General features: G+C 28.3%; 1 protein-coding gene across 1 annotated transcript; it reads left to right on the top strand.

Annotated features, from left to right (window-relative positions):
* The first annotated feature begins 246 nt into the window (after positions 1 to 246).
* LOC129959662 (uncharacterized) lies at positions 247 to 26,004 on the top strand. The gene is made up of 5 exons (XM_056072551.1): positions 247 to 513; positions 2,655 to 4,256; positions 13,251 to 13,301; positions 25,410 to 25,685; positions 25,975 to 26,004. Exons 1-5 carry the CDS (start codon positions 247 to 249, stop codon positions 26,002 to 26,004), a joined length of 2,226 nt encoding a protein of 741 aa, XP_055928526.1.
* Positions 26,005 to 27,898: the final 1,894 nt, after the last annotated feature.

Here is a 27,898-nt window from a genome sequence, read left to right as displayed (position 1 = left end):
AAAATCAAAAAATGCTGAGTTGCACTTTTCTTTCTTGAAGCTGTGTACAACTTCAGTTTGTAAGGCTTAACAAAGCCAACCGCAATGCAATACCGCAATCAGCCATGTATGATATGATCTACTCACCGCAAAAGGAGTGTATGTAGTGAAAATAAAGAAGTTCAAGCAAAAGTACAGTCCACTGCTCATTTCGAATCACCATATTTATGGTCCGTCGAGCGAGAGTAAATACTAGTAAAAGTAATCATGGCTGATGATCAACGAGCAAAAATCATATCTCTTAACAGAAAAAGAGGTAGTATAAAATCCTCTTTAACAAAGCTGAACTCTTTTATCGAAACGAATGATTCAAAGGACTCAATAGTGTATCAAACTAAACTGGATAATCTTCTCAGGATTAAACAAAACCTAGAACAGATTAAAGAAGAGTACTTCGTCACAGCCGAGGATTCCGAATTACAAGAATTGGAAGATTCGGTAGAAGAATTAGAAGAAGAGTGCGAAAGACTAGAGGTAAGCCTTAAGAAAATATTAGCCTCTAATAAGGAACTTTTATCTGCTTCGAACTGTAATTCTCATTCTAATGAAGCATCAAGCAAAACAGAAAGCATTAGTTTCAGACTGCCTGAAATTCCGCTGCCTAAGTTTTCTGGTCATTACCAAGACTGGCAGAATTTTAAAATTCAATTTGAAAATATCATTGACAATAATGATAAATTAACTGAAAATCAAAAATTATATTATTTAAAATCAACTCTTAGTGGTGCAGCCGCAGAAATAGTGACAATAGAAGAGACCTATGCCAGTTTGAAAAATGCTCTGAAAGAACGTTTTGATAATAAACGCTTATGCGTTCAAAGTCATTTCAATGACATTTTAGCTTTAGAAATCCATGCATCCGATTCGGCAAAGGGTTTACGAGCTTTTTTGGACAATTGTATTAAACATGTTCGAGCTCTTAAAATTATGGATTTAGAACTAAACGCTTTTTCTGAAGCATTATTGATTAATATTTTGATGAAAAAACTAGATAGAGAATCAAGAAGACAATTTGAACTTTCTTTGGTATCATCTAATTTACCTACATGGTGCGAATTCATTGAATTTTTAGAGAAAAGGTGTCTTGTCCTTGAAAACATTCAAGCCAAAATCAAAGCCGCAACAAGAATCATATAAAAAATCTCATTCATTTTTTGTGGGAAATGATTCAAAGAAAGTGTGTGTCGCATGTAATAAGCCTTTACACCCTTTATTTAAATGTGAAGCATTTTTAAAATTAAATCCTGTGCCTAGATTGAATATGATCAAAAATACGCATTGTACTAATTGTTTATCGGATTCTCATAAAACGAATCATTGCCGCAGCAATAACCGTTGTAAGATCTGTTCTGGCTTCCATAATAGCCTTCTTCACGTTGATTCTTCTATAAGAAATAAAAAACAACAGCAACAAACCTCAACCAATAAATCTAGTGATCATCAAAATACTTCAGACTCTAACTCAAAAGCTTTAGTTCAAACAGAAATATCTCCTTCTCTCTGTTCGCAAGATCAACGAAGGACAAAAAATGCAAATGCATCTATTTTGCCTACTATTATTGTTTATATTAAAAACGCTGCTGGTCAGAAAATACCTTTACGAGGCATCTGTGACACTGGGTCTCAGAATTCATTTATCACTACAGAAGTCGCAAATAAATTAGCACTTAAAAAATATAAAAATAATATAACGATTTCCGGTATCAATGGAAAAACAAGTTAGTTACATTCAAAAGTGTTTGCAGAGATTTCAAATAGCGATGAATCATACATCACAATAGCTCAGTTGCTCGTCATTCCAAAAATTACTGAATGCATTCCTTCAATAAATAAAAAATTAGAAAAACAAAGTTTACCGGATGGATTCAATTTGGCCGATCCTATGCAAGGTCAAAAGGCAATTGATATATTACTTTCAGCTTCTTTCTTTTTTGATATATTAATGCCAGGGAAATATATTTCAGATAATCTGATTTGGTTGAATTCGCGTTTCGGATTTATTGCTAGCTCTGCAAAGGAAGGAGAGTCAGAATTTAATCATAAATTCTGTGGTCTTGTTACGGAGAATGATAACTTAGAAAAAATAATGGAACGATTTTGGCAAGTCGAAACATTACATGAAAATCAATTTTCTTTAAGTGAAGATTCAATTTATTGTGAGAAACATTTCAAGCAAACATACAAACGCAATGAGGAAGGTAGATATATTGTGGAAATGCCAATAAAGGAGAATCCCCCTGTGTTAGGTGAATCAAAACAAATAGCGCGAAATCGTCTAGACAGTTTAATTAAAAGGCTAAACAAAAACCCGCAAATGAAAAAGCTCTATTCTGAATTCATTGAGGAATATGCAGCTCTTGGTCACATGGAAAGAGTAATGGAAGATGAATTACCAGAAACTAATTATTTTTTTACCTCATCATGGAGTCTACCGGGAAGGATCTACAAGCACCCCTCTAAGAGTAGTCTTCAATGCTAGCTCCCCTAGCTCTAATGGAGTTTCATTAAATGATTTATTGTGTAAAGGTGATGTTGAGGACATTTTTGAATTAATATTAAGGTTCAGGACACACAAGTTTGCCTTTACATTTGACATTCAAAAGATGTTTCGTCAGATTTTAGTTGTGCCACATCAAAGAGACTATTTACGAATTTTATGGTTTGATGAAAACTCTCATCAAGAAGTAACATTTAGATTAAAAACTGTGACATATGGCACTTCATGTGCACCTCATCTTGCCATACGCACCATTAAACAATTAGCTTTAGATGAAGCGTCGGACTTTCCGTTAGCATCGGAAATGGTTTTACGCGACCTTTACATGGATGATGGGATTACAGGCGCCCCGGATATCCAAACTGCTCAAATTCTACAACAACAGCTGATAAAAATGTTCGCAAGAGCAGGAATGTCCTTACATAAGTGGACTTCAACCTCACAAGAACTTTTAAATAGTTTTCCAACTTCTAATCCTGAAAACAATTTTCCCATAGATGAGCAGGTCTCAAAGGCTCTTGGCATGCATTGGAAGCCTTTCGAGGATTTATTCATATTCACAGTCAAGTATGAAAATAAATCTATGCTCACGAAACGAACAGTTCTCTCAGTCGTTGCCAGACTCTACGACCCCTTGGGTCTGCTAGGACCAGTTATCTCTAAAATGAAGATTTTTCTCCAAAAATTGTGGTTGCAAAAACTTACATTTGACGAGCCCCTTCCTCCAGCCATTGGTAAAGAGTGGAGTCATTTAGTTCAATCCCTTAGGGCTCTTGAGCTAGTAAAGATTCCGAGATGGATTTTAAATGAAAATCCTGTAAAATTAATTCTTCATTGTTTCTCAGACGCCAGTGAAGCCGAATATGGAGCAGTTATTTATCTACAGTGCATCAGTGCCAATGATATAGTCACATCTAGACTTGTGTGCAGCAAATCTCGAGTCTCCCTATTAAAGACTGTCTCCATTCCCAGATTGGAACTTTGTGGATGTCTTCTCGCCGCTCAACTACAGGCCAAGGTTGAAAAAGCTTTACATCTACAAATTGATAGCGCAGTGATGTACACAGATTCTACTATTTCCCTAGCCTGGATTCAAACACCACCACATCGTCTCAAGACATTTGTTGCAAATAAAGTGGGAAAAATACAACAACTGACGCAGAACAACAAATGGCAGCATGTTTCCTCCACTTTAAACCCCGCAGATGTGATATCAAGAGGACTAGTTCCAGAACAACTGATTGACAACTATTTATGGTGGAATGGACCAACATTCCTTCAAGAACTACCTGTTTCTGTGAACTGTGCTGACCAACAAATGATTGATGCATCTCAGGATTCTCAATTTTTATTGGAACTCAAGGACAATACCACTCACACCTTAGTGACTTTAAATTCAGATTTCCTTACTAACTTTTTCAAAATTAGTAATAAGTATAACAAATTAATACGTGTTTTCAGTTTTCTCCTCAGATTTCTAGGAAACTGCAGAAACAAGAAGATGAAGGGTTCACTCTCCTCAAAGGAAATCGAGGAAGCAGAATTTAAATTAATTTCCCTTGTACAACAAAATGTTCTTGCTGATGACTTCAAAAACTTAGCAAGTGGTAAACAGGTAAACCCTTCTAGCAAATTAAAAGGTTTATCACCTTTTTTAGATGAAGGTTCTAATGTAATTAGAGTAGGAGGCAGACTTAGAAATGCCGACATACCATTTCAGGTAAAATTTCCTATTATCTTACCTAAAACTCATATCCTTACTAAATTAATTATGCAAAGTATTCATCTTAAAAATTGTCATATTGGAGCCCAAACTTTACTTCATTTAACTAGACAGATGTATTGGCCCATTGGGGGCAGAGATATAGCTCGCAGTATTGTTCGTAACTGTATTACTTGTTCCAGATATAATCCTCACCTGTCTATTCAAAAAATGGGTGATTTACCCGCAGAACGTTGTAATCCTTCGTTACCATTCAATATTACTGGAGTAGATTTCTGTGGTCCGTTTTTTATTAAAAATAAGTTTCAAAGAAAAGGACCTCTTCAAAAAATTTATGTCTCAATTTTTGTATGTTTTGTAACGAGAGCAGTACATTTTGAAATTGTTTCAGACTTAACATCAGATTCTTTCATAGCTGGCCTAAAAAGATTTATGTCACGAAGAGGCAGAATTTCTATTATTTTTACAGACAATGGTCCTAATTTTGTAGGTGCCCATAATGAGTTGAAAAGACTATACAAGATAGTTAGTAATCCAGATAATGTGTTGGCAGATTATTTAAGCTCAGAAAAAATTAATTGGAATTTCATTCCCCCCTTATCGGCTCACTTCGGTGGAATTTGGGAGGGAGGAGTTAAGTCCTTTAAATTCCATTTCTTAAGAGCAGTAGGCAACCTAAAATTGACTTATTAAGAATTCCTAACGGTAGCAAATCAAATAGAAGGAATTTTAAATTCTCGACCTTTAACACCGCTTTCCTCAGATCCAAATGACTTGCAAGCTTTAACAACCGCACATTTTTTAGTTGGTAGACCTATTTCCGCAATTGTTGAACCAAATTTAACAGATTTGTCTGATAATGCCTTGAAACGTTGGCAAAGGGTAACTAAAATAACCCAATATATTTGGTTTAGATGGCATAGAGATTACCTTAATCATTTACAGCAAAAGTCAAAATGGTACTTTCAAAAGGACAACATTAGTGTCGGTACCATGGTAGTAGTCAAAGACGACAATGTCCCTCTTAATTCTTGGTTGTTAGGACGTGTTGTCAAGGTTTTTTAAGGTAAAGATAATATTATTCGAGTGTGCCTTGTTAAAACAGCCAAAGGGACTTATAAACGTCCAATTACGAAATTAGCCATATTGCCAATTGAAACTTAAATGTTCATTTATTTTTTGTTTATTGTATTGTCTTTGCATACTTATATATCTAGTAGTTTGAATTTAGTTATTCTGTAGTATTTAGTGCCTTCATTGTATTTTAATGTGTATTTGAACTTTATGTATATATTCTTTCATACTGAATTTTGCATTTGTTAATTTAACTTTCAATTTAAAATTTACTGTATTTCTATATGTATTGTGTGCAACGTCTTTGTGCTTTTGGGAGACATTGCACGGTCGGGCGGTATGTTCACGCGAATGTCGCTTAACGCCAAACTTGGCAATGTTAAAATTACGGCAACCCCTTTACCCGCCCTTCCGGTCGAGTCTTTCAGGAGTTCATTAGAACGTTGAATCGCATCGGCTCCCGCAGAAGCTGTGTACAACTTCAGTTTGTAAGGCTTAACAAAGCCAACCGCAATGCAATACCGCAATCAGCCATGTATGATATGATCTACTCACCGCAAAAGGAGTGTATATAGTGAAAATAAAGAAGTTCAAGCAAAAGTACAGTCCACTGCTCATTTCGAATCACCACGAATAATGTAAAAAGATTTAATAAATTTCAAAATATAGTTCAATAGTCAATTTAAAACAAAACTTTGAATTTAACAGTATAAATGAAAAAACAAAAACCACTTCCCACTTTTGATGTAAATAACAGATAATAAAGAGATGATCACATATTAATTGCCATTAAATATGTAATTATGGGGCAGTCAGTTTTCCACAAGTCAGTTTCTAAGTGAAAGTAAAATACAGTACATTAGTTGATGCTACAGTTGATTGGTACAGATCAAGCTGAAAATTCTTTCCAATCACACACATACTTTTAATTACACTTGTTGGGAATCAATGTTCCGATCGAGTAACATTAGACAACAAGTGTTGTCCATTTTGAAATTAAAAGCACTCTTGATGGCAGAAGGATTTCTGGAATGAACTCATTGAGAATATCTACCTGAACATTGACATCATGTTTGGTAGCATGAAGTAAAAGATCACCGGATTCCTTTGTTGGATTCACAGAGAATGGCAGATGTTTCGACAATAATTTCTGCATCAAAGGGTTTTTCTGAAGACAGGAGCTGATTGTTCTATTGGAAACTGGACATCAGGAATATAATCAGAACCATCCTGGTGGCGGGAAAAAGGTGTTGAGGGATCCGACTTTCCAAATTATCATCTCAGGACGAGACGAAGCAATAGAAAAATATTTCCAGGGTGGGAAAATTACAATAAGGTAACACCATCTGTAGTATCAAAAGAAAAGGTTGTAGAGTTAATGTAACTGCTACAATGCACATTTATGAAATAAGTATTGAGTGGAAGGATTGTTAAATATCAATGCTCATTTTCCCTGTACCACTCCACCCCACCCCCCGGTATATAAATGTGTTTGATGTTTTCCAATTTTTGCTGTGTAAGTCTCCAACAACATCACAAATTATTCTACTTGATTATAAAAGGAAATGAAATATATTGAAATGGCAAAATAATGGTAAACATTCATTTTGGAAGACATTTCAGGCAAGGAAAAATCTAGAATAAAAGTTGTTTTAACTTAAAAACTTTAATTGAAACTGGTAAGGAATCCATCTATAAAAATAACAAGATTACTTTTGCAGGATATACACCATTCAACAAAATTAAAAGACGTCTTAAATAAAACATATTGTAAGGAAATTATACACTGAATAATAAATCATACAAAAAAAAAAACTTTAATAACTAAATTATGAAAGCCAGTTTCAAAGCATAGAATATGAAAACTGGAGACAAAATTTCATAGGGTTAGGAAGGAAATCCAATTTAAAATTCATCAAATTATCTCTGATCAAAAGCAACAAATAAAACAAATTTCTGATTTTTAAAAAAATATTTAAAGCAAGTAAGAAAAACAAAAATATACAAACAATACTGATGAGTGGGTTTTTCTACATATTTCATCTCAGTAAAGTACAATAAATCATTTTTAATGTTTATAAAGGGAAACAGAAATAATATGACAGAAGTTTTTACAGTGTTTCCACAGAAAAAGAAATTCTTTAGTGTATAAATAACAATTAAAAAATGAAATGGAAAATATATATATAAATCCCATTCTTAAGTTTTCTAAACTAAGATTAAATTTCCATATGCTTCAGACTGAGACAAGATTTATATTGCAAAACAATATAAAATGGATAAGAGATTTTCAACAATAAATCATGTAATATCATTTAATATGCATGCCTTAATTTCACATTAAAACAGTTTCAAAACCAAACATAAAAAATTCAGAGTGTTGTAAGCAAGAAATATTTTTCCAGTGTATAATGAAAATTTTTTTAGAAAAATTAACTATAAAAATGAGAAAAAAATTCCACTGTTTATATCATGTGTGCATTATTGAACATTATAAGAGACTTCCTGCCACTTTAGATTTTTTAAATTAAAAAATTAAGAGAATGAAATATTTAGAAGGCACTCCTGGGAGCAAGATGTTTTTTTCCAGGGTAAGAAAAATAAATTAAGGACGCAGACAAAAAAAAAATGAATATGGCATAACATTAAAGGTAAACAACATTTTAACGCCACCTATTTTGTCTTTGATGAGACTCAATACTATCTAAAACTCTTAAAATTAAACAGAATTAATTAAAGAAAGAGAAAAAACAGGCATGGCACAAAATAGGCAGTCAAAGAATATCCTGAATCAAGAGTATAAAATAACACATTTCAAGGCAAACATCACAGGTAAAAGCAAAAGTCACATTTAAAAATTACTTAGCACTTTTTCTGATACCTGCCTAAAATCATATTTTGAAATAAAAGGTTCAAGAATAAAAACCCTTAGAAAAAAAAAAAAAAAAAAAAAAAAAAAAAAACGCCTTTCCGATAAACTCATTAAAATGTTCATGATATAAATGAAATTAATAACCATTTACAAATCATAGTTGCTTTTTGTAAACTTAATTTCACATTTGTCTATAAGGTATTAAATAAAATCTTTCTTCCTCAGCTTTCAATAAAGGAAGAAAATCACATGATAAAATATTTGATGAAACTATAAAATTGGTTTGAATTTCAGTGCAACAATATAATAATCTATTGTTGAAAACTAGGCAAAGAGTATTTTTACAAAATTGACAAAAACCAGGAAAAATTTGCACAATTATTAAAATGGTGTCATTAAAAAGTGGATTAAAAAAAAGTTTTGTGAAGTATAAAAATCATTATGTGCTGTGATACTTTTAAGAAAGACATATCTAAATCTAATGAGGAAAAAAAATTATTAGTTGTTTAAAAGCTTAAAAATAATGTGCACAATAAAGACAATTTTCAATCAGATACTAAAACCGGAGTTTCTTTCCCATAAATTTAAAATGAAACTAATACTTAAATTTCAGAATTTTAAAGTTTGCTATTCTTTTTTAAAATCTTTACTATTTTAGTAATAAAATAGAAAATTCCAAATAACATTTTATAATACAAAAACCAGACCAAAAATGCAAAATGCAATTTTTTTGTTAAAAACGCAAAATTGAAATAAAATTTCAAGGTGAAGATTATATTATATATATATATATATATATTATTATTATTATTATTATTATTGAAAATAGCAAAGTAATTGTGCAAAACAGTATTGTTGACAGATTTACTATTTCGAATGGTGTAGTGGAAATGGTGTAGTAGTGGCAAACATCTCATTAAACACACAAGGTCTTATAAAAAATTAAAATCTTAAATATGTCATTATTAAGCTAAAAAGTTAAGTCCATTAATTAACTTGAAAATGTATTGAAATGTGAACTTAAAATTAACTAATAAATTATGAAAGAAGCATCATAATACAATCTGCCTAAAGTTGCAAAATGACTTAACCACTATTAAATAGCAGATTCCAAGTCTAAGTCATGAAAAGTTTTAGTGTTAAAGGAAGGGTTATTTGAAAACTATTTTGATGTTAAAAAGCACAAAAGGGAGTGCTACATCATCCAAATATACAAGAAAATCCAGATGAGAACATTTTTGCCAGTTTAAATTAAAACTTGTATAAACAAAAAATCTCATTCATTTCACAAGAAGGTTGAAAAGACATTTGCATTTCCATGATTATATTAAGTTAGACATCTATAATCCAGTCTGCAGTGACAGCACTATATGACTAGCTTTCAAGTTCTATTTTTTTTAGACAGAATAGACATTTAAATTTCTAAAGCAACTTCAAAAACTAAGAGAGAAGAAAGAATATGAAGTATAAGATATAATATAAAAACAGCATCAAAAGAGAAGTGGCAACTCTTAGTAGTAATGATCCTCTAAATAAAAGTGCTGGTGTAGCCAACAAGAGTATAGCCTACATGAGCTGACTGAACAAATATTAAAAGAATGACAAGAGGCAGCAAATTAACTGGCATGTGGTTGTCTATGTAATGGTCTTCTGAATAATATTTTCTGAGAGAAAATTTGAACTAAAGAAATCTAATGCTAAAAAACAAATAATAATTATTATTTGAAAGATTTTCTCTTTTAAGTATATTGTACAGTTTTAATGAGTCTAAATTAATTACAATATTTATTTATACATTTCCTCTACTTGGAATATAAAATTTTTTAAGGGAAAAAAAAGTTTGTTATTAGATACACAACGAAAAAAATTTGTATTGAGTTAAAGTCCAAGTTACTCAAAATATTTCCGAAATTCAATATGGTATGAATAGCCTTTTTATTTTTATTTCTCGTACTATTACTATATACTGTGCCAATAATTTCATATTATACACTTATTATAAAAGAAATTTTTATAATTTAAAAATAGTTTATTTATAATTTCAATAAATATTACCTTCTTAGAAATTATTTAAAATTGTAATAACTACCATTATTGTCTACAATCATGCTATAAAAATACAATAAATATCTTCTTTAAATGCCAAAATATATGAAATCATATTACAAAATTACTGCTAGTAAATGAGTGTGTTAGAAGCTATATTTTTTACCATATTTAAGCAATTAAAATAAATGCAAATATTATTTACTTCTTATTTAATTTGATGTTACTGTCCCCAAATCCACTTCACTGACAAAAATATTTTAAATTTATTATAACTATTTAAACTGAAACTAATATTATATATATATAGAGAGAGACAGATAGTAAGACAAATGTATTATTTTTCATCAATCAACTTAAATATGATTAACTCTGAGCGCAGTAAGTGTGAGAATTCTAGTGCCTAAAAGTCCTTCTCTTCCTTCAGAGAAATTACAGGAGGGGGACATCAATTAAGCGTGGTCAGTTTTTTGCCTCCTGTAGTTGCAGTTTGAAGGAAGGGTTTGCTTAATTTGTTACAGAATTTACACTCATGTGTGTTTCAAAGATTTTAGATGCCTTTTTTTTGTGTGTATTTTATAATTACTTTAGAATTAAGACTAAATTAAAAAAATAAAACAAGAGTAAACTATATTAACATCAAACATTATTATCTTCAAATCTTCTTTGGATATTTTTTTTTTCAAAAGTGTATTTTCTTATTTATCAAGGATGAAAACATTTGATAAAATTTAAATCGTTACTTTTAGTTTGTTTTTTAGAATTAGTGGTTTTTTATTTTTTAAACCTTTATATAAAGTATATGAAAATTTCAATGAATGGGGAACTATTTTAGTAACAAAATTCTTGAAAATGCAAACTTGTTTTTAATCATTAAAGTAAAAATAAGCATGCTTTTATTTGCTTTTTGAAACTAATCAATAATATTTTTAAAAACTTTGTAGATATAGTGCAACATTAAGTAAGGTATTTATAGCTCGAAAAACTGAAAGGAACCCAATGAAAAGGTTTAAAAAATGCACCATTAAAATTTATTATTTTGCTAAAATAACAAAATTATTTTGTCAACATGAAATTTAAGACATATCTCTAATTTCCAATAATACAAATTCCTCAAAAAACTAATTCTGTAAAGATGACTGTAAAGAGTATCTAAAAAAAATTCTTTTGCTTCTTCAACATATATAATCTTTCTATTAGCAGTTAAAAGTACATAATTGTGGAGAAAAAAACTGCTATGGTGATATTTTATGAGAAAAAAATTATAGCTACCTAAATGCTCATTTGATTACCCAAATGTTACCATTATGTTTGCCCAAATGATCATTTTATTCCTTCTCATAAAAAAATTCTATTACATAACCATATAGAATTCTTATAGCAATTCAAATTAGTTTCTGAATCAAAATTAATATTTTCGATTTCATAATTAAGACATAATAAATATTATCCCAAACACTAAGATATTTACATTTCTTCAAAATTATATTTTTTAACAAAAAATATAATAAATAAGATTATCTGCACTTTTCATGCACATGTAGACACTTCTCAATCAGTTTTCATAAGTTTTCAATTATTTTCAAAGAAGTTTCATGAAAATTTAAACTAAATGCATCAAATTTCACTTTGTTTTTAAATTTTAGACAATAATTGATTTTAATTAACAGTCAACATATTTTTTTTTTAATGCACTAAATGTGAAAAGAACAGTAATTGTCAAAATTTTTTTATTTAATATCTAAGTGGGGTTTGTTGGTAAAACAATAAATTTAGAAAAATTCATTCAAAATTAAATAAGGCATCAGAAAAAAAAATGAACAAAAAGATCTTTAAAAAAATATCTAACTAATCAGTGTCAAAAATAATAAATAAAGAAATAGATTTTTTAATTGATCAATAAATATTTTAATTAAATAATTTATTTAATTTTAACTGATCATTATAAATATTTTAATAAAATTGAAGCATTATTTGTGTAAAAATTGAAATCAATTATAAGATATTTCTACAACAAGGAAATTAATAATAACCATTTAAAATAATGAGTACAATTATAATAAAGCAAATCTTTGGGTCTTGTCACATATTACAGTAATAAAAATTCACAACATATTTTTAATTCTGTTTTTCAAATTTTGCCACTTCCTACCTCTTTTTTCATTACTTGCATTTTCTATTTATTACTTTTAAATTTTAGTTATGTGTATTAATATTTTATGGTTAATATAATCACTACAGTCATTACTGTAGTACTTAAACAATCAATTTATTCACTGCATATGAAATCTGCTCCGCTTTTCATAATTAGGGCTTTGGAACACCCTGCTCTAGTAAAAATTCTCTAGAAATGGTTACTTTAGTTTCGTGTCGTGCTGCCCTCTCATCTTTTCGCCCTTTGGTACAGATACTAATCGTACTTCAGATTTCATCAAAAGATGGCGCCACGATATCTAAAAAAGACCGATCTTGATGAAATATATAAAAAAAAATTTCACGTGACATATTTCACCCCTTTTCTCACAATAAAATTTTTTTTAAATATTTTTAATTTTTTCTTTCACGATTTTCCCTTAAATCTGCTCTTATAATTTAATAACATTCTTATGAGCTTTTCCCACACAATTATTTTATTCGTTTGCTTCACTTCACTTCAGCGCAGGCATTCTTTAGTGAAGTACAGAACTAAAGGTACAAGTCCATAAAACATTTCAACTGAAATGTAAGTATATAATATATTAGTCACAATAGTTAGTGAATTAATACAAAGTTTAGACGCATTATAAGTGTTTACAAAGTGAAGCGCTTCGCAATTCGGAATATATATTGCAAACTTTCATATTGCTTTTTCAATTCTATGAAAACATTAATAAACTAGTTTCTTCTATAATACTCTAATAATTCATAACTGATTAAACTATTTATTAATACATCTTAATGATATATATGATTTCTCGAAAAAATAAGTTAAAACTTTTTATTTATTTCTCTGATTACAGGTCTGCCGTTTCACCGGAGATCTGACGGACTTCCAAAGTACAGTACTAAAGGTACGAAAAAGCGTTTCATATCTTCCCCAATATTATTTCGCTTACATAATTCAGCATTTTAGTACACTGAATTTTTATCATTAAAAAATAGGACTTTTTTAAAAAAATTATTAAAAAACTCCTTTTTGAATTAGTCAGTGTAAATAACTTAAATCCTAATATTAAACTTGCATAAATTGACAAAGCATTACTCTTTTAAAATATTTTACTTTTTCTTTTCAAAGTTATGAAAGATTATATGGTCAAAAATACAGAAAAGATGATTAATGTGAGTGTTTGTAATAGAAGCTACTAAATGTTATGGTGATACCAAGATAAAAATTTTTGATTATTTAGCAATGTGTATGGTTGAATCATTTAATATATCTATGGGATGGGAAGAGAACTGCATTTTTGAACTGCTTGGTGAATAAAACGTTTCTTAATGTTATATTCTGCTCTATTGTTATTGTTCCTTCAAGGCAGAAGGTGTAGTCTAATTCAGAAGCCAAGCCCAGCGACATAATTAAATAAGATTAGAAATTCAGTTGAAATAAATTTTCTCACAGTTAAAAATTTGTTTATTGATTTATAAAATTGGAAAACTAAGATCAAGTAAACTATGTAAACCATTTTAAAAATTCATGTTATGTGCTCTTTGAATCAAAGGACAAATTGGAAATTTTTTTAATACTAAGTCTTTAAAAAGGATAAACTTATGGTTATTTTCATTATATTTCAAGTTTGACTCAAGACAATAAGGTTATGAACATTTTTTTTTCTTTTTAAATTTTCCAATCGGTTAACAAAATCCTTGTTTTATAAATTAAATTCCTCTTCTGAAACAAAACAATATGTTGCTCAGGAAAAGCTTTGTGCTTTTTATATTTAATTATTTTGGATTTCTCTTATTGTAAATTTTAATGATTGTGTAGTAATACATATAGAGTTTTGATTATTCTATAATAAGCATTAATATATTGTAAGAACTTTCTTTAAAGCATCATAAATAAAATAAGTTGTAAGAATGCATTTTTATTGATTAATGATACTTTCATTTTAAGAATTTTTCTGTTAATTTGAACAGCCTTTTATTTGAAAATTTCTTAAAACTCCAAATATTTTTTCATTTAGTTCTGGTTCAAGAATTCCAAAATGTCAAAAATTAAGTGAATAAATTTGTTATTTCAATATATATGGTATCTATAAAGATGAGTATGAAAAAGTTATAAATAACTAGATATTTAATTTTAATATAATTAAAAAATTCAAATAATTTTTAATGGTATTCATAAATATGAATTCTGTGTGCATGAAATTAATTTCTTCCCCTAAAACTAAATTGCTATCATAATAATTCTTTAGTACGGATGATTCACTTTGTTTTGTCAAATAAATGATGGAAATTTATGTCACACAATAAGTCAAGGACATATAATTTTTCTATTTATAGGATTTATCAGTACAGGTTGAATATATAGGATTGTTATTAATACTGATTCATCTTTGTGCAGCTTCTTTCTATCTTACAGTTTCTCTCAATAATATGATATTGATATGCAAATATAATGAAATGGCTAGAAAAATCAAATTAAATGTTTCTGAAAATATTTATAGCATAAAAAGGCAAATTATATAGCTATATTTGTGAAATTCAGAGTGCACTGATGTAGAAAAATATAAAATAAACATATGTCCAATTTATTTTACGAACAACAAATTTGTTTACCAACTTTTATGCGATGATAAATTTTAAATGAGCATATTTTATCGGTAAAAGTTAGGGGTATTTTCAATATATAAATTAAATTTTGTAAACAGTATTTAAATACTTTAACAATCTAATGTAATTCCCCTTCAGTCCTCTAAAAGACATTTTTTTTTTTTTTTTTAATTTTGAAAAAAACTGCAACATTGAAATTCTATTGCTGGACGCTAAAATATTTTACTTATATAGAATTTTTTCTGTCTAATTTTCTGCATAGGAAGTGGGAGTATGGTATGTTTTATTACCAGTTAAGGGAAATCAATACTCGAGAGCTTTATACAGTTGGTGCCATCAGAAGCAGAGAATTGATTACTTAACTCTTTTTTTTTTTTTTTTTTTTCAAATGCTTCAAAAGTGTATGTATCTTTGATTATGATAAAAAGATTTTACCACAACCAATACTCAAGTCTGGTACTGGTCTATAATATTTTCCTACATATAATCCTCTATGAACGTTTCAGAACAAATGTGGTCATCCACTATCTAATCTATAAAGCCTTATCTTTCTTCTCTGTTTTTAATAAGAAAAAGGAATTCATTGTCTGTAACATGTGTTTATAATTATTCAGTTCCCACAAATAAGTCAAGCATAAAAGCCCTCTAAAGGACACCATGTCCAGTAAAAAGTATCACTAAAAAAATTCTTCTCTCACTTGTAAATTATCCATTGAAAAAAGATCATGTCATTTCATTTTGCTTGAATATATTTAGTAATCTAAAAATACTATACACAATAGAGCAAGCCCTGAGAAGTACGATGTAAATACAGAAGGACATAGTCAACTGAATGAGGCATTCTAGCACTGTGAGAAAATACAGTGAATTTTGCTAGCGGGGGGGGGGGGGGGGAATAACTTGGTTTTTCATAAACTTTAAAATTACAAAAAGAAAAAAAAATTGAGCAATTCTGATCAAAATATGTTATTATTAGAGTTAGAATATGTTATGATTAGAAGAAATATTTTTTCTTATTAAATATTTTCATTTTATTGTGCTATAATATATGCATTATTTCTATTGTGCAGATATTCATTTTACAACATAGGTTAATAATAATTTATCTAGAAACCATTTAAAGTAACCGATATAATTAAACTTCCCTAAAGCAGTAATATTCAAACAAAATTTTAAAAACCTATTCATAAATTTTGATGTTATTCTCTATTGATCGACAGACCTTAGATGTGCAGAGAAGCATTACCTTTTTCGATTACAATATTTGAAAAGGAAACCAAATTTTTGATGACTATTTGTTTGCAACATGTTCAATAAACCTTAAATATTTCTTTTGTATTAAATGTTTACTCTGAAAATCATTTTCTTATATTACAAATAAAAAAGAATTTTATCAAAAAAAAGTATGAATTTAAAATTTTTAAGACATTCTTATTAATTTCCAAAGAGGTAGTAATTTTTTTAAATATAAAAAAAATTAATATCCATTCAAATAATTTTTGTGGTTAAATGACAAGAAGTTTATAAAAAAAGTTTTAAAAGATTGGGATAGATGCTACCCCCTTCCAAAAAAAATTTTAAAATTTGAATCTTAAAGGTGAACACAGGGATACAGAAAATTGAGTTCTTTAAATTATTATTCTGATTTAAAATTGACAATTTTAAGTTTTAATTCATTTTAACCCCATTAATTACCCCACAACTCTCTTGCTATGTAGGAAAAAAATCATCTTGAAGGACTCTGTTTTTCCCTAAGCTGGCTTTCTTTTTACTACTCATCCACTAGCAAAGAAATTACAAGTTTTAACCAAGGTTTAGAATTAAAAGCATTTAATAATTATGACATATTATAAAGTAATATAAAATAAAGCATTAAAAATTAATGGGATAATATTATCAGTTAAATGAAGAGTTAATTTTCCTATATATTATTAATGAGAAATTAACTATATTTCAAATAATAATGATTTTAGTGAATTCATTGTCAATTAGAGTAATCACACTTTTAAATTAATCTACTTGCACATTACTACCCAGCATAAACCTAATCAGAGGTTTAACATTACTTATAGATGGTAAAGAATCTAAAAGAAATTTCTTTCAAAACTTTTAAGATAAAAGTCCTATTAAGTACCATAAATTTATAATTTAACGAAATAAATGACTTGACAAAATAAATTATGGGTGGTTTCAAAGAAGACTACTAGTTAAAGCTGATATAGCTTTTAGTTACAGCTTCTATTAGTTCTAGGATTTTTTCACTCTGTCAATTTCTGTTACAATATCAGTTTTTGTTTGGTTCTAGTTTTCAATATTAATATGAACACAATATTTGAGTAATCAGGGTAGCCATAATTTCTGTTTCATTTTCCTTGACTTTTCCAGGTTTTATAACCAATTTTCCAGACTTTTCTCAGATGTATCAAACAGAAGGATATTGCTTTAATTTCTTTTCTCTGTTTATTACAAAATATCTTCTAAACTGTATATGAAAAATCGTTCTACTTTTTAAACTAAAATCAATATAAAAGTAAATGCCCATAAAATAAATGCCCCAAAAAACACCACTTTCATTTACTGAATTTCAGATAAGCAATAGGTAAACACTTCCCCTTTTAAAATATATAATATATTATACGAATATATTAACAAGATACTAGATGCAAGCCCTAATAGGCAGATGTTTAGTCAACTAGTCATATCTCAGAACCATTTGTCAGATTTATTCACAGATGATGCAGTACAAAAACACATGTACATTGACAAAGTGTTTAAAAATGAAATGAATTGTTTCGCTCTAGTGGGGGTCTCCTTATCCATATTGTTTATAAATATGTAAATCAGAACTGAACAATAATTCTATTAAATAAAAAATAATTTAAAAATAAAATGAAAATACTGTATCAAAATAAAAGAAATTATTCAATGATAGCAAAATTCCATTAACTTTTAGTCCACCAATTGAAATAAAAAATCACTTGCACAATTAATGAATAGAATATTTAGTAACATTAAAAAAAGTGGAAAATTCATCCTAATCAATTTTTTCTTTATTGCTTGAAAAGAAAAATGTTTTAGAGGTGTAAATTAAAAAATATATATGACATGAATAAATTTTATAAGTTTTTGTGACAATTGATTTCATATAGATCAAAACATGAAAAACATTGTCCTTCCCTTTAAAAATTTTTTTGAGAAAAAAAACAGGAAAAATGTGTACCTATAATGTATCAAACAAATTAACTTTTTGTGTTTAATATTATTTTTAAATTATAGAGCATTTTTTTGACGACATGATAAATTTTAAATAAAATTTAGATTAAAAAAAACTTTAAAAGAAAATATTAGCAATAACATGCATTCCATGTCATTCATAACATTTATCCATATGAAGAATTTCGTAAACTTGCATTCATAATGTTTAAAAATAAATAAAAATGTTAAGAAAATCTGACTAATAATAACTAATATTTCATGACTCAATTAAAAAAATACAAAGTGCAAAAAAAAATTAATTTTAGTATAACATATTTAGTTACAGTAAATTGTTTAGGGAATTATAATAATGGGTCAACATTTGACATTCAGTTTAAAATAACTTAAAACTCAAAATTCATACTTTCGCTACTGTTACATGACTGACGTAATGACGAATGACTGACGTAATTTTACAAGGAAAAAGGGGGGGGGCGGAGTAGAACATATTACATATCTAAATAAAACAGAGCCATTAAAGCTTACAATCGTAACACTAACAGAAGTTGGGCCTTAGTTAGGCTGCCTTTTCCTATAGAAAGCAAAAACGAAACCATTTTTGCCAATTATGTCATTAACTTGATGACCTCAAAAGCACCAAAAACTTTCAAGAGTAGAGTGGAGTGGAGGTGGAATATTATAGATTTATATATATGCAATAAATAAGATATGATGGTTAATCTTTTTTTTTTCTAATTCCAAGTATTAATATAACCAACTAAACATTATTAATGTAACTAACTAAAACAGATTTTTGGAATTTCTTTTAGTTTTTATTGTGTCTTAATTTCTTCATAGTCTCTTGTTAGATTTGTAATAATTTTTATTTCCTACTTTATATTACTATAAAATCATGTTTAATTATTTTTATATTTTAATTTAAATTTCATCCTTTTATTCCATATTTTAACAATGCTGCCTTCCAATAAAAATTAGATCAATATGCGATACTTAATTTAGCAGGATATTTAAACTAAACTATGGTAAATGAAAATTTGTGCCAAAGAAAAACATTAACTGAAAACATATTTATAGAAAATTATTATAATTTATTAAAATTCAGAATGTAATATTTACTCCTTTTTTAAGTCTAAAAGATTTACAAAATCTAATCTAAGGCTTAATACTTAAGGAAATGTAGAATGCATATTTAAAAAAAATGTCTTAGGCATCAAAACAAATGTCTATATCATAAAATAAGAATATGCACTTTTTAAAAGATAATAGTTTAAGTATCTTTGTTTTATTATATTGAATAATAGCTTTGTTCGGTCTGGATGCTGATTTTTGATTTATGAGCAAATATAAAACTTTTAGTCAAGTAAATGGGAGTCGAGGATTATAATAGATACAGATATTTAGAAATTTATATATCTGGAGAAATTAGATAATGGCATGAAATTACGATGAAAAATCATGGAGGAATTAATAAGAAGAAAAAAAAAACAGAAATATCAAATCTCTGGTCAAATTTCAAATAAACCTGGACATGAAAGATGATTTATTCTTAAAATATAAAGAGAAAAAAAATGAATGGAAGCAAAGCACACAATTTTTTTCTAGACAAGTATTAAAATAATTACTAGTAATATTAATAAGCTAGTAATTAATTATTACTAGTAATTAATTATTACTAGTAATTAATTTTAATTACTAGTAAATAAAATAATTATATAAGCATATTTTCCTTCTTACAGTAGAAGGAAAATATGCTTATATAATAACAATTAAAGTACTTTATAAAATGTATAGTAATTGTCATTTGACGAGAAGAATTCATTAAAATAGTAAATGAAGAAAAAAAGGTTGCAATTGTTAAAAAAATCTACTGTCTCAAGATTTCTTGCATCAAGTAATATAGGACAATGAAAGGAAATTAAAGTTTCAAGTACTCGTATGTAGCATTACATTTGACACATTCAGTCTGAGCTGCTGCCTGATCACTCCATCTCTGCTATCATTCATGGAGTTAGAAATCTCATAGCAAAATTGAACTATGGATGCATTGTATGTATCAAAATATAATTTTCATATATGAAATCACAGATGTCTAAAAGAACTTAAAGCAATGTACAAAACATTTAGGCTTAGGCTCCAATTTCCTATTTCAACAAGATCTAAAACCTACAACTAAAATTAATACATTATTTTATTGTTAAATATAATATGCCTTTATTAAGCTTGAAATAGATCTGAATGTTATTCATGCAGGTCTTTAATAAAGGAAGAATGTACTTTACTCAGTGTTGGAAAACATCATATATATTTGAGCATAGCAAATCAATTTTTAAATGCTTTGGCAGTTTAATAAAATAATTTAAAAAAAACATTATAATAAAACTTACATTTGTGAATGAATGCATTCATCTCTTTATATTATATATATATATATATATATATATATATATATATATATATATATATATATATATATTCCTGTTTCAATAGAGGAGAAAGGTTTAACCTCTTCATTTGCTTCTTTGAATTTATTAAAACAAATACGAAAAAATAAAAGCATTTAATAAAAATTTCGAATCGTATTATCGTACCCGTAACGTGCATATTTAAAGGATAACATTTTGCTAACGATAAATCGTTAATAAATCCAGTCATGAAACTTTCAATTTCGATGAAAGGGGTATAACCATAATATTGAGAGGTTGAAGCTGTTTCATAGTAATACAGTAGGTCGTAATTTTCTGGAATGAAATAGTGGACGTTACCTTGACTACTTGTATTCATCACACTTAAGTCCACAGGAAGTATACAGAATTTATATTTAATAAAATAATCTAAACCCAGGCTCTTACAAAACAAAAATAAATCGAAAACATGATTTCAAATTGCGGATTGGTATTCTTTTCCCGCAGTAAAGTGGAGTTGTGCTAACTGAAGAAAAATGAATCGTGAAATAGCGTTAGGCGGGTGTCCTGGTGAATTGTATTGCAAAATTATGATAAAATCATTGTAAAATTATTTAATTTTTGTATAAATATTTTTCTTAATGTGAGAATTTTATTTCATGTATATACATTTATTTTGTAGTTTTAAAACATTTTTAGTTTTCTGATAGCTATGAGAAAGAAAATTTAAAAAATTAACTGTGGTAGTAAGTTCACGAGATTCAACGCTTTCATCAATTTTATAATAAAAAATTTATATTTCTCCAAATTTCGATATTTTTAAACTATTTTTAATTGGTTATCATTTAGGGGAAATATATCAGTGATATATCGTGGAATTTGAACGTTTACTATGCTTTTAAGGGGTTATATACAATATTTTAGTTTTATGTACGGGTAACCGTATCTGGAGATGTGTCGTGGAGGCAGAAATAATTTCGAAGATCTGGGTTCGAGCAGTCAGATCTAATAAATGAATCTGTCCCATTCATTCCTCGGATCTGTAAGTGATAGCCAAAGAAAGCATTTGCAGGAGAAGAGTTCTTGCTTTAGCATTCACGCAAGGTGTCCGTGCGATAGTCATATTTACATAAAAGTTGTTTTGAGAAAAAGGGTTACTTTAGGAGTCCATTGTTTTGAATGAAAGCAATCGGAAAAAGACAGATGTAACAAATAAAAACAGTTGATATTGATTGATTGATTGGAGATTTTCAGACGCAAAGGCTGTTATCTCTGCATTCACTACAGTTCTATCGATATATATATATATATATATATATATATATATATATATATATATATATATATATATATATATATATATATATATATATATATATATATATATATATATATATATATGTAAAGACAATAACAAAACTTCAGAGCAATTTATTAAGTGTTTTTTCATGTGAGCATCTTTTATAGGCATGAATTTTAATTTTTTAAAAGAGTTTAAGAGACTCCCCAACTAAAAAGAGATATAAATGGCTTTATCACAATTTTGAAAACACTTTTCTCCATCATAAACTCCATCACTAGAGTTATTTTTTCAAATCTTAAATTTTGGGAGGAGTTATTTTTTAAGCCTGTACTCGGACTTAGAAATTTTCTATGGTTGTTTAAAGCCTGCTTTGTTTTTATACTTGAATAATGATAAACAGGCTGATTTTATAGAAAACTCTGAGTTTTCTAGTTTAAAATTAAGTAGCAATAAGTTTCAACTGAGCTTTTTGATCTCTATATTTTCAATTTATTCTTCACTGGACTAACAATATTTTTCTTTTACTATCTTCCTGAAAATTTGCGCAAAAACGCCTCCCCCTTGACAGCTGTTTGATATTATATTAATAATCATTTTCATGATTCTTTTCCAATAAATTAAAGCTAAATAACTTCTGTAATTATGCAGTTGTAAGAATAGAAGTTTTTCTTGTCATCATAAAAATACTTTTTATTATTCTAACAAATAATGCTTCGTTTAACTTATTCTCAAACTTTGAAAATTTACATTTTAATAAGCTTCATTACTTTTTATTCCTGGACTAAGTTGTAAAAGTTGGCTTTTACGAAAAAAGGATATGCTGTTATTTAGCATAAAAGTAGACCTGAAGTACTAAGTGAGTTTCATGACCAATTGCTCCCATTTATATATATATATATATATATATATATATATATATATATATATATATATATATATATATATATATATATATATATATATATATATAAAACCTTTCTTTTCAATGTACATGGCCCCTTCTGCTCATTTCGCAACTTTTTAATATGAGATATAGGAGTGCGAAATTATCCTAAAGTGTTGCCTTTCTCGGCTGACTGATTATCTTTCTATTCGAATTTTACTGATTTCCTTCACCTAAAAATGTATTAAAATAGATGACAATGTTTCCTAGAATTTTGAAAATACCAAGAATTTTAAGTTATGCTTCTCATCCAATCGCTTTTATTCTGGCTTCACGTTAAAAAGTTGAAAAGCGTTGCTTTAGATTTTTACTATTTAGACCCTACTCGGACTTTGAAAAATTTTTAGTCATTCTTAAGTGTCATGAATTTAGCAGACTGGTGGTACTGATTTTAACCTGATAATCTAAGGTGCCAAAAAGGTCTACACATGATTTTATGAGGCTTTTTCTAATGATACAATTATTACGTATTAGAGATTTAGAATGAAGGGAGTAGGTATTTCTTATAAAAATCATCAAAGAAGTATTCTTTTCATTTCAATATTGTTTTTATATATAGTTAAGTACAGTATAATCGTTTACAACTCAATTGTGTATATCTTCCAGAGTCCATTAAAGCTGGATAATGTTTTTCACTTGTTTAATTCTTTTTCTCACTGCCCCCAAATTTGTATTTTGTTTAAACTTTAGGTTAAGTATTTTTTCCCCTTACTACCCCCATCATTTTTTATCATTGTGTAAGTGTAATAATAAAGTTTCTATTTTAAGTTTCTTTTTATTTGAAATATGAAAATTGGACACCAAAGTCTTATGGAATAATGAAAAATTCCGTAGCATTTTTATCATTACATCATCTTTCTGGGAATTATTTCTACGTCTAAAAAAAAAAGTTTTTTTTTTTTTTTTTTTTTTTTTTTTAAGTAAACTTGAATAGAAAGTTTAGGAATGGGTACAAGGTATTTCTTACGGAAATAAAAGATGTGAAATTTGATAAACTTAAAAAAAAATTAAAATTTTTTTATATGATTAATATTCCGTATTTACTTAGAATAAGCGGCTTATTTTTTACACTATGGCACATACAAGATATTTTGCTGGAAAATTTACAATCAATAATAATCATTGAAAACTATACATCTTGATTAGTGGTGAAGGTTTATTGGAATTCTCAGGCTTAAAGGCTTCAATCTTAGCCGATTTATAGCAAAAATAAATATTGTCTGCCAATTTAATGAATCGTTATATTCTCTAATAGATATCTTGATATTCTTTTCACACACGTGCACTCTTGTCATTCTCTACTCATCATTTTGACCAGAAGTACACAAATTATCTTCCTTTCCGACTTTCTTTCCATTTTGTGCAAAATTTTGTCGCGACCCCTGGGTAGAGAATAGTAACTTTTTTTAAGTATCATTGTAATTAAAGAGAAATTACTTCTGAGAATTGGACTTATGTTTCTGCCTTATTCAGGATGTGAAAAATAACATACTTTTATGAAGCAATGGTTTTATTTAAGAACATGGGTATAAGTATTATTTTAATAAAAAATACTTTCAAAAAAACGTTTACATCAAAAGAATTAACTTGATATATTCGTTCGCAAAGAGTTCATGACTGCTTCTATGTTCGGATCTATATTCGAAGTCGAAAGCTGGGAATCATTTTTTTGGATCCAAACGATATCGGCATTTTGCTTTAGTGGCTACTTATTTTGAACAGCTTGGTTCACATAAATAGGTCGATGTAAATGAATCAAAATATTAATTCCCTTTTTCTTCAAATCAGCATATTAATTTCCAATCGATAACGAAAATTTTCTTTTAGACGAACATTTAAATTAAATGTACAATGCTTCATCGTTTGAAACATCAACTAACTGTTCATTAAAATCATTAACTTTTCATGTAACTGTCATTAACTTTTTTCATTTAAAGGAATAATGTATTTGAAAATATTAAACACTGGGTCAATTATCAAAACTAATTTTTTATTTGGAAATTTTTCGAAAAATTTATCATATGACGTGTAATAATATTTTGAAATAATAAGTTATCTGTGTCGTTATTCTGTAAAGCACGAGAATATGTCTGTTTTATTTTTGTTCAGTTCTCCTTGCAAAAGTTTCTGTTTATTCTTCATAGCTTCAATTTTACTGCTCAGTATCAAAATGTTTATTTTCTCTCTCTGTAGATTTAAATTCAAATCATTGTTTGTTTAAAAAGGTCAACTATGTTACTGAATTTTCTGAGTCACTCTTCATTAATGAATGAGCTTGTCGATATATATTTCGTTACGATCAAACTTCTATATGTATTAATAACAGAGTATGGAAATTAGACAGTTGCTTTTAATGCAGTGAATTACAATAATAGCTTTTAAGGAGTTTGAATTTGTTGGAAAATATAAAGTCACATGTATAAAAATTTTATTTTAGAATACAAGAATATGTAGAATTTTATTCAATACCATGAATATATATTCTATGCCACACTACTTATTACAAACGAAATTAATAATTTTTTTTCCCTTTTTGCTTCAGATAACTTTGGATAAGAGGAGCCGGATTTGTTTTACTGAATTGAACATGGCAGCTCTAAACAAGTTCAATCATTTGGGAGAGGAAAAGGCTTTAGAAGTGGCTGCTGAAGACCGAATTGATTTCTTCATTACAAAATTAAACGATTTTGTAGATGAATTGAAGAAATTTTCTGTCGAGGAAAAACAAGTTAAAATTTACACGGAAGCATTAGTTGTTAAAAATGTAGAAGCATTTGAAGCGGAAAAGAACGCATTTTTTAATCATAATGATGGACTGGTTACACGGTTAAAAGACTTCTGCCAGAAGCTCAGAGCACTTTTAGATGAAATACAGTCATTTATGGATGATTTATTTTTGCAAGACTTTAATCGGTTATCTGGCGGAAACCAAAAACAAATTATTTTTAAATTGCCAACTGTACTGGAGAAGATGAAAGCCCAGAATATTAGGATAAATTTTATTAAATTTGAGTGTGAAATATTTTTCAATAATTTCAAAGAAGTAAATTTTCGAAGAAATAAGACGTTTATTAATGCAGTAAATGAAGTTCTTGGATATCTTTCAGATTGTGGTGCTCTTTCCTCCAAAATTTTAGCTGATATGGAAAAAAAGATTTCTTCATTATTCCCGGCAGAACACGAAAAAGTTAATTCATTCATAATAAAATTAAAAACCATTTCCGAAACATCTAGGAAATTAGATATAAAAGAAATAATTGCAATGTTAATGGAATCGATGATTAAAGATTTTCAATCAATCCACGATAAAAGAAATGAAAAAACAGAAGTTTTGAAGCTGATAGATCTTATTGGACGAAAGATCAAAATGCAGATAGACGTTTTTCATGAGTTTAAAGATCTTTCGGAAAATATAATCTCAATTATGGATAATTTAAATGTGGATGAAATCGACGGACTCTCACTTGACAGTCATAAGAAAATTTTTTTGGATTTAAGAATCGTTCATGGACAAAGGGAGTCTCAAATTGACTGGCTAAAATCGATTAAATCGGAGAGTGAGAAATTTTTGAGTGCTTTCAATAAAATGGATTTGTCCGCCTTGTTTACGCCTGAGGTTACATCTAGACAAACAGTATTTAATAAGACAATGGGTCAAGAAGATTCACAAGATTATTTTTCTACTTATGAAGTTTTAAATAATCTGATAGAAAACACTTTCCAGTCAATGAATCCCGAACAGCAAGCAAATATGATTGTTGAAAAATTAGAAGTTATTAGAGAAAGGCATTTGACGTCAAAAATTATTATAATTGAAATAAAAGTAATAGGGAATATGTTAAATATTGAGCTACAGTCCCTCAAAAAGGAAGGTACTGAAGAAAAGATCATTGAATTTTTAAATGATAGTGAATACCAGTTAAAACATCATGAAGAACATGTTCACGAATTTCAAAAAATTTTTGAAGTGATAGATTCTGTTCTGTATTATTTGGACAAGGGAAATATTGATCAATTTTCAATTGAAAGTCAAAGAAAAATTTATGTTCAACTGCTGATCGCAAGAGCAGGAATGATGCAAGATATTGTAAGAATTAATTCGGTTGTATCTAAATGGAAGCAGTATCTAAAAGATGGCGAGGAATTGACAAGCAGCAATAATTCTCTTCGTGTCATATGGGAGAAACTTTTCGAAAAAGAAGTAAGATATCTTGAAGGCATGGATTCGTTTGACCAATCGCTTCAAGTTAAAATAAGAAAGTCGAATGTATTTTTAAATAGACTTAAAAGAAATACTAAGGGGTGGGCAAACATTCATTTATCATCAGAGGATGGCAGTAGTGGCGGAGTGTCAACCGAAGATAAATCTGGAATAAATTCCAGTCGGCAATCAATTAAAGAAACTGTCCAGCCGGAAGTTGTTCAGTTTTCAGCTGAAGTTGGAAAAGATGCTGAGATGATTGATGTCATATCTGAATTGAAGAATCCCGAAAGGGATTCAGTTGAAGAAGAAACTCGCGAGTGAAAAAGTTCAGTTTTTAAGTGATATTCTAATAGCGGTTGAAAATACGAAGATTTAGTTACTAAATTTAAAAAATTTACCGATGATTTAGGTGCTATTGTAGAGTTCGTAATAAAATGGGGAACTTTCTATTTGCCACTTGAAAATAAAAATTTCATCTAACATCATTTCACATTCGTACGCCTGGATATCTTTTGCAAGATTAATTGATTGAACGCAAATAAATCGAATATTGAAATTTCCCAAGGTAACATTGATAATTGGGAGATCCCTTTTCCTTATAATAACAATCATATCGAACTTTCAGAGAGATTAACATCAGTTTTTCATAATATCCAGTCATTTATTAAGCAGTTTGAGAAATACAACACCGTTGCTTCCTTAATTATGGAGTACGTCGAAGAAGAATTTTAGACTTTAACTCCGCAGTCAGCTGCTTAAAGTTTCTATGTTCAAGGACTAGACATATTTTATGTTTATACACACTTATTTTCAAATTGTTCATCAAC

Source organism: Argiope bruennichi, chromosome X2, assembly GCF_947563725.1.
Source record: "Argiope bruennichi chromosome X2, qqArgBrue1.1, whole genome shotgun sequence".
NCBI classification, from domain to species: domain Eukaryota; kingdom Metazoa; phylum Arthropoda; class Arachnida; order Araneae; family Araneidae; genus Argiope; species Argiope bruennichi.
The sequence above is the reverse complement of the archived record's forward strand: the minus strand, read 5'-3'. Positions and strand labels throughout refer to the sequence as shown.

Excerpts from the sequence above, each read along its gene's own strand:
- LOC129959662 (XM_056072551.1), top strand. The coding sequence starts at position 247 with ATGGCTGATGATCAACGAGCAAAAATCATATCTCTTAACAGAAAAAGA. Across the intron at positions 514-2,654 it reads AAGAGTGCGAAAGACTAGAG|ATTTTAGTTGTGCCACATCA; the intron begins GTAAGCCTTAAG and ends ATGTTTCGTCAG. Across the intron at positions 13,302-25,409 it reads TCCAAAGTACAGTACTAAAG|ATAACTTTGGATAAGAGGAG; the intron begins GTACGAAAAAGC and ends TTTTTGCTTCAG.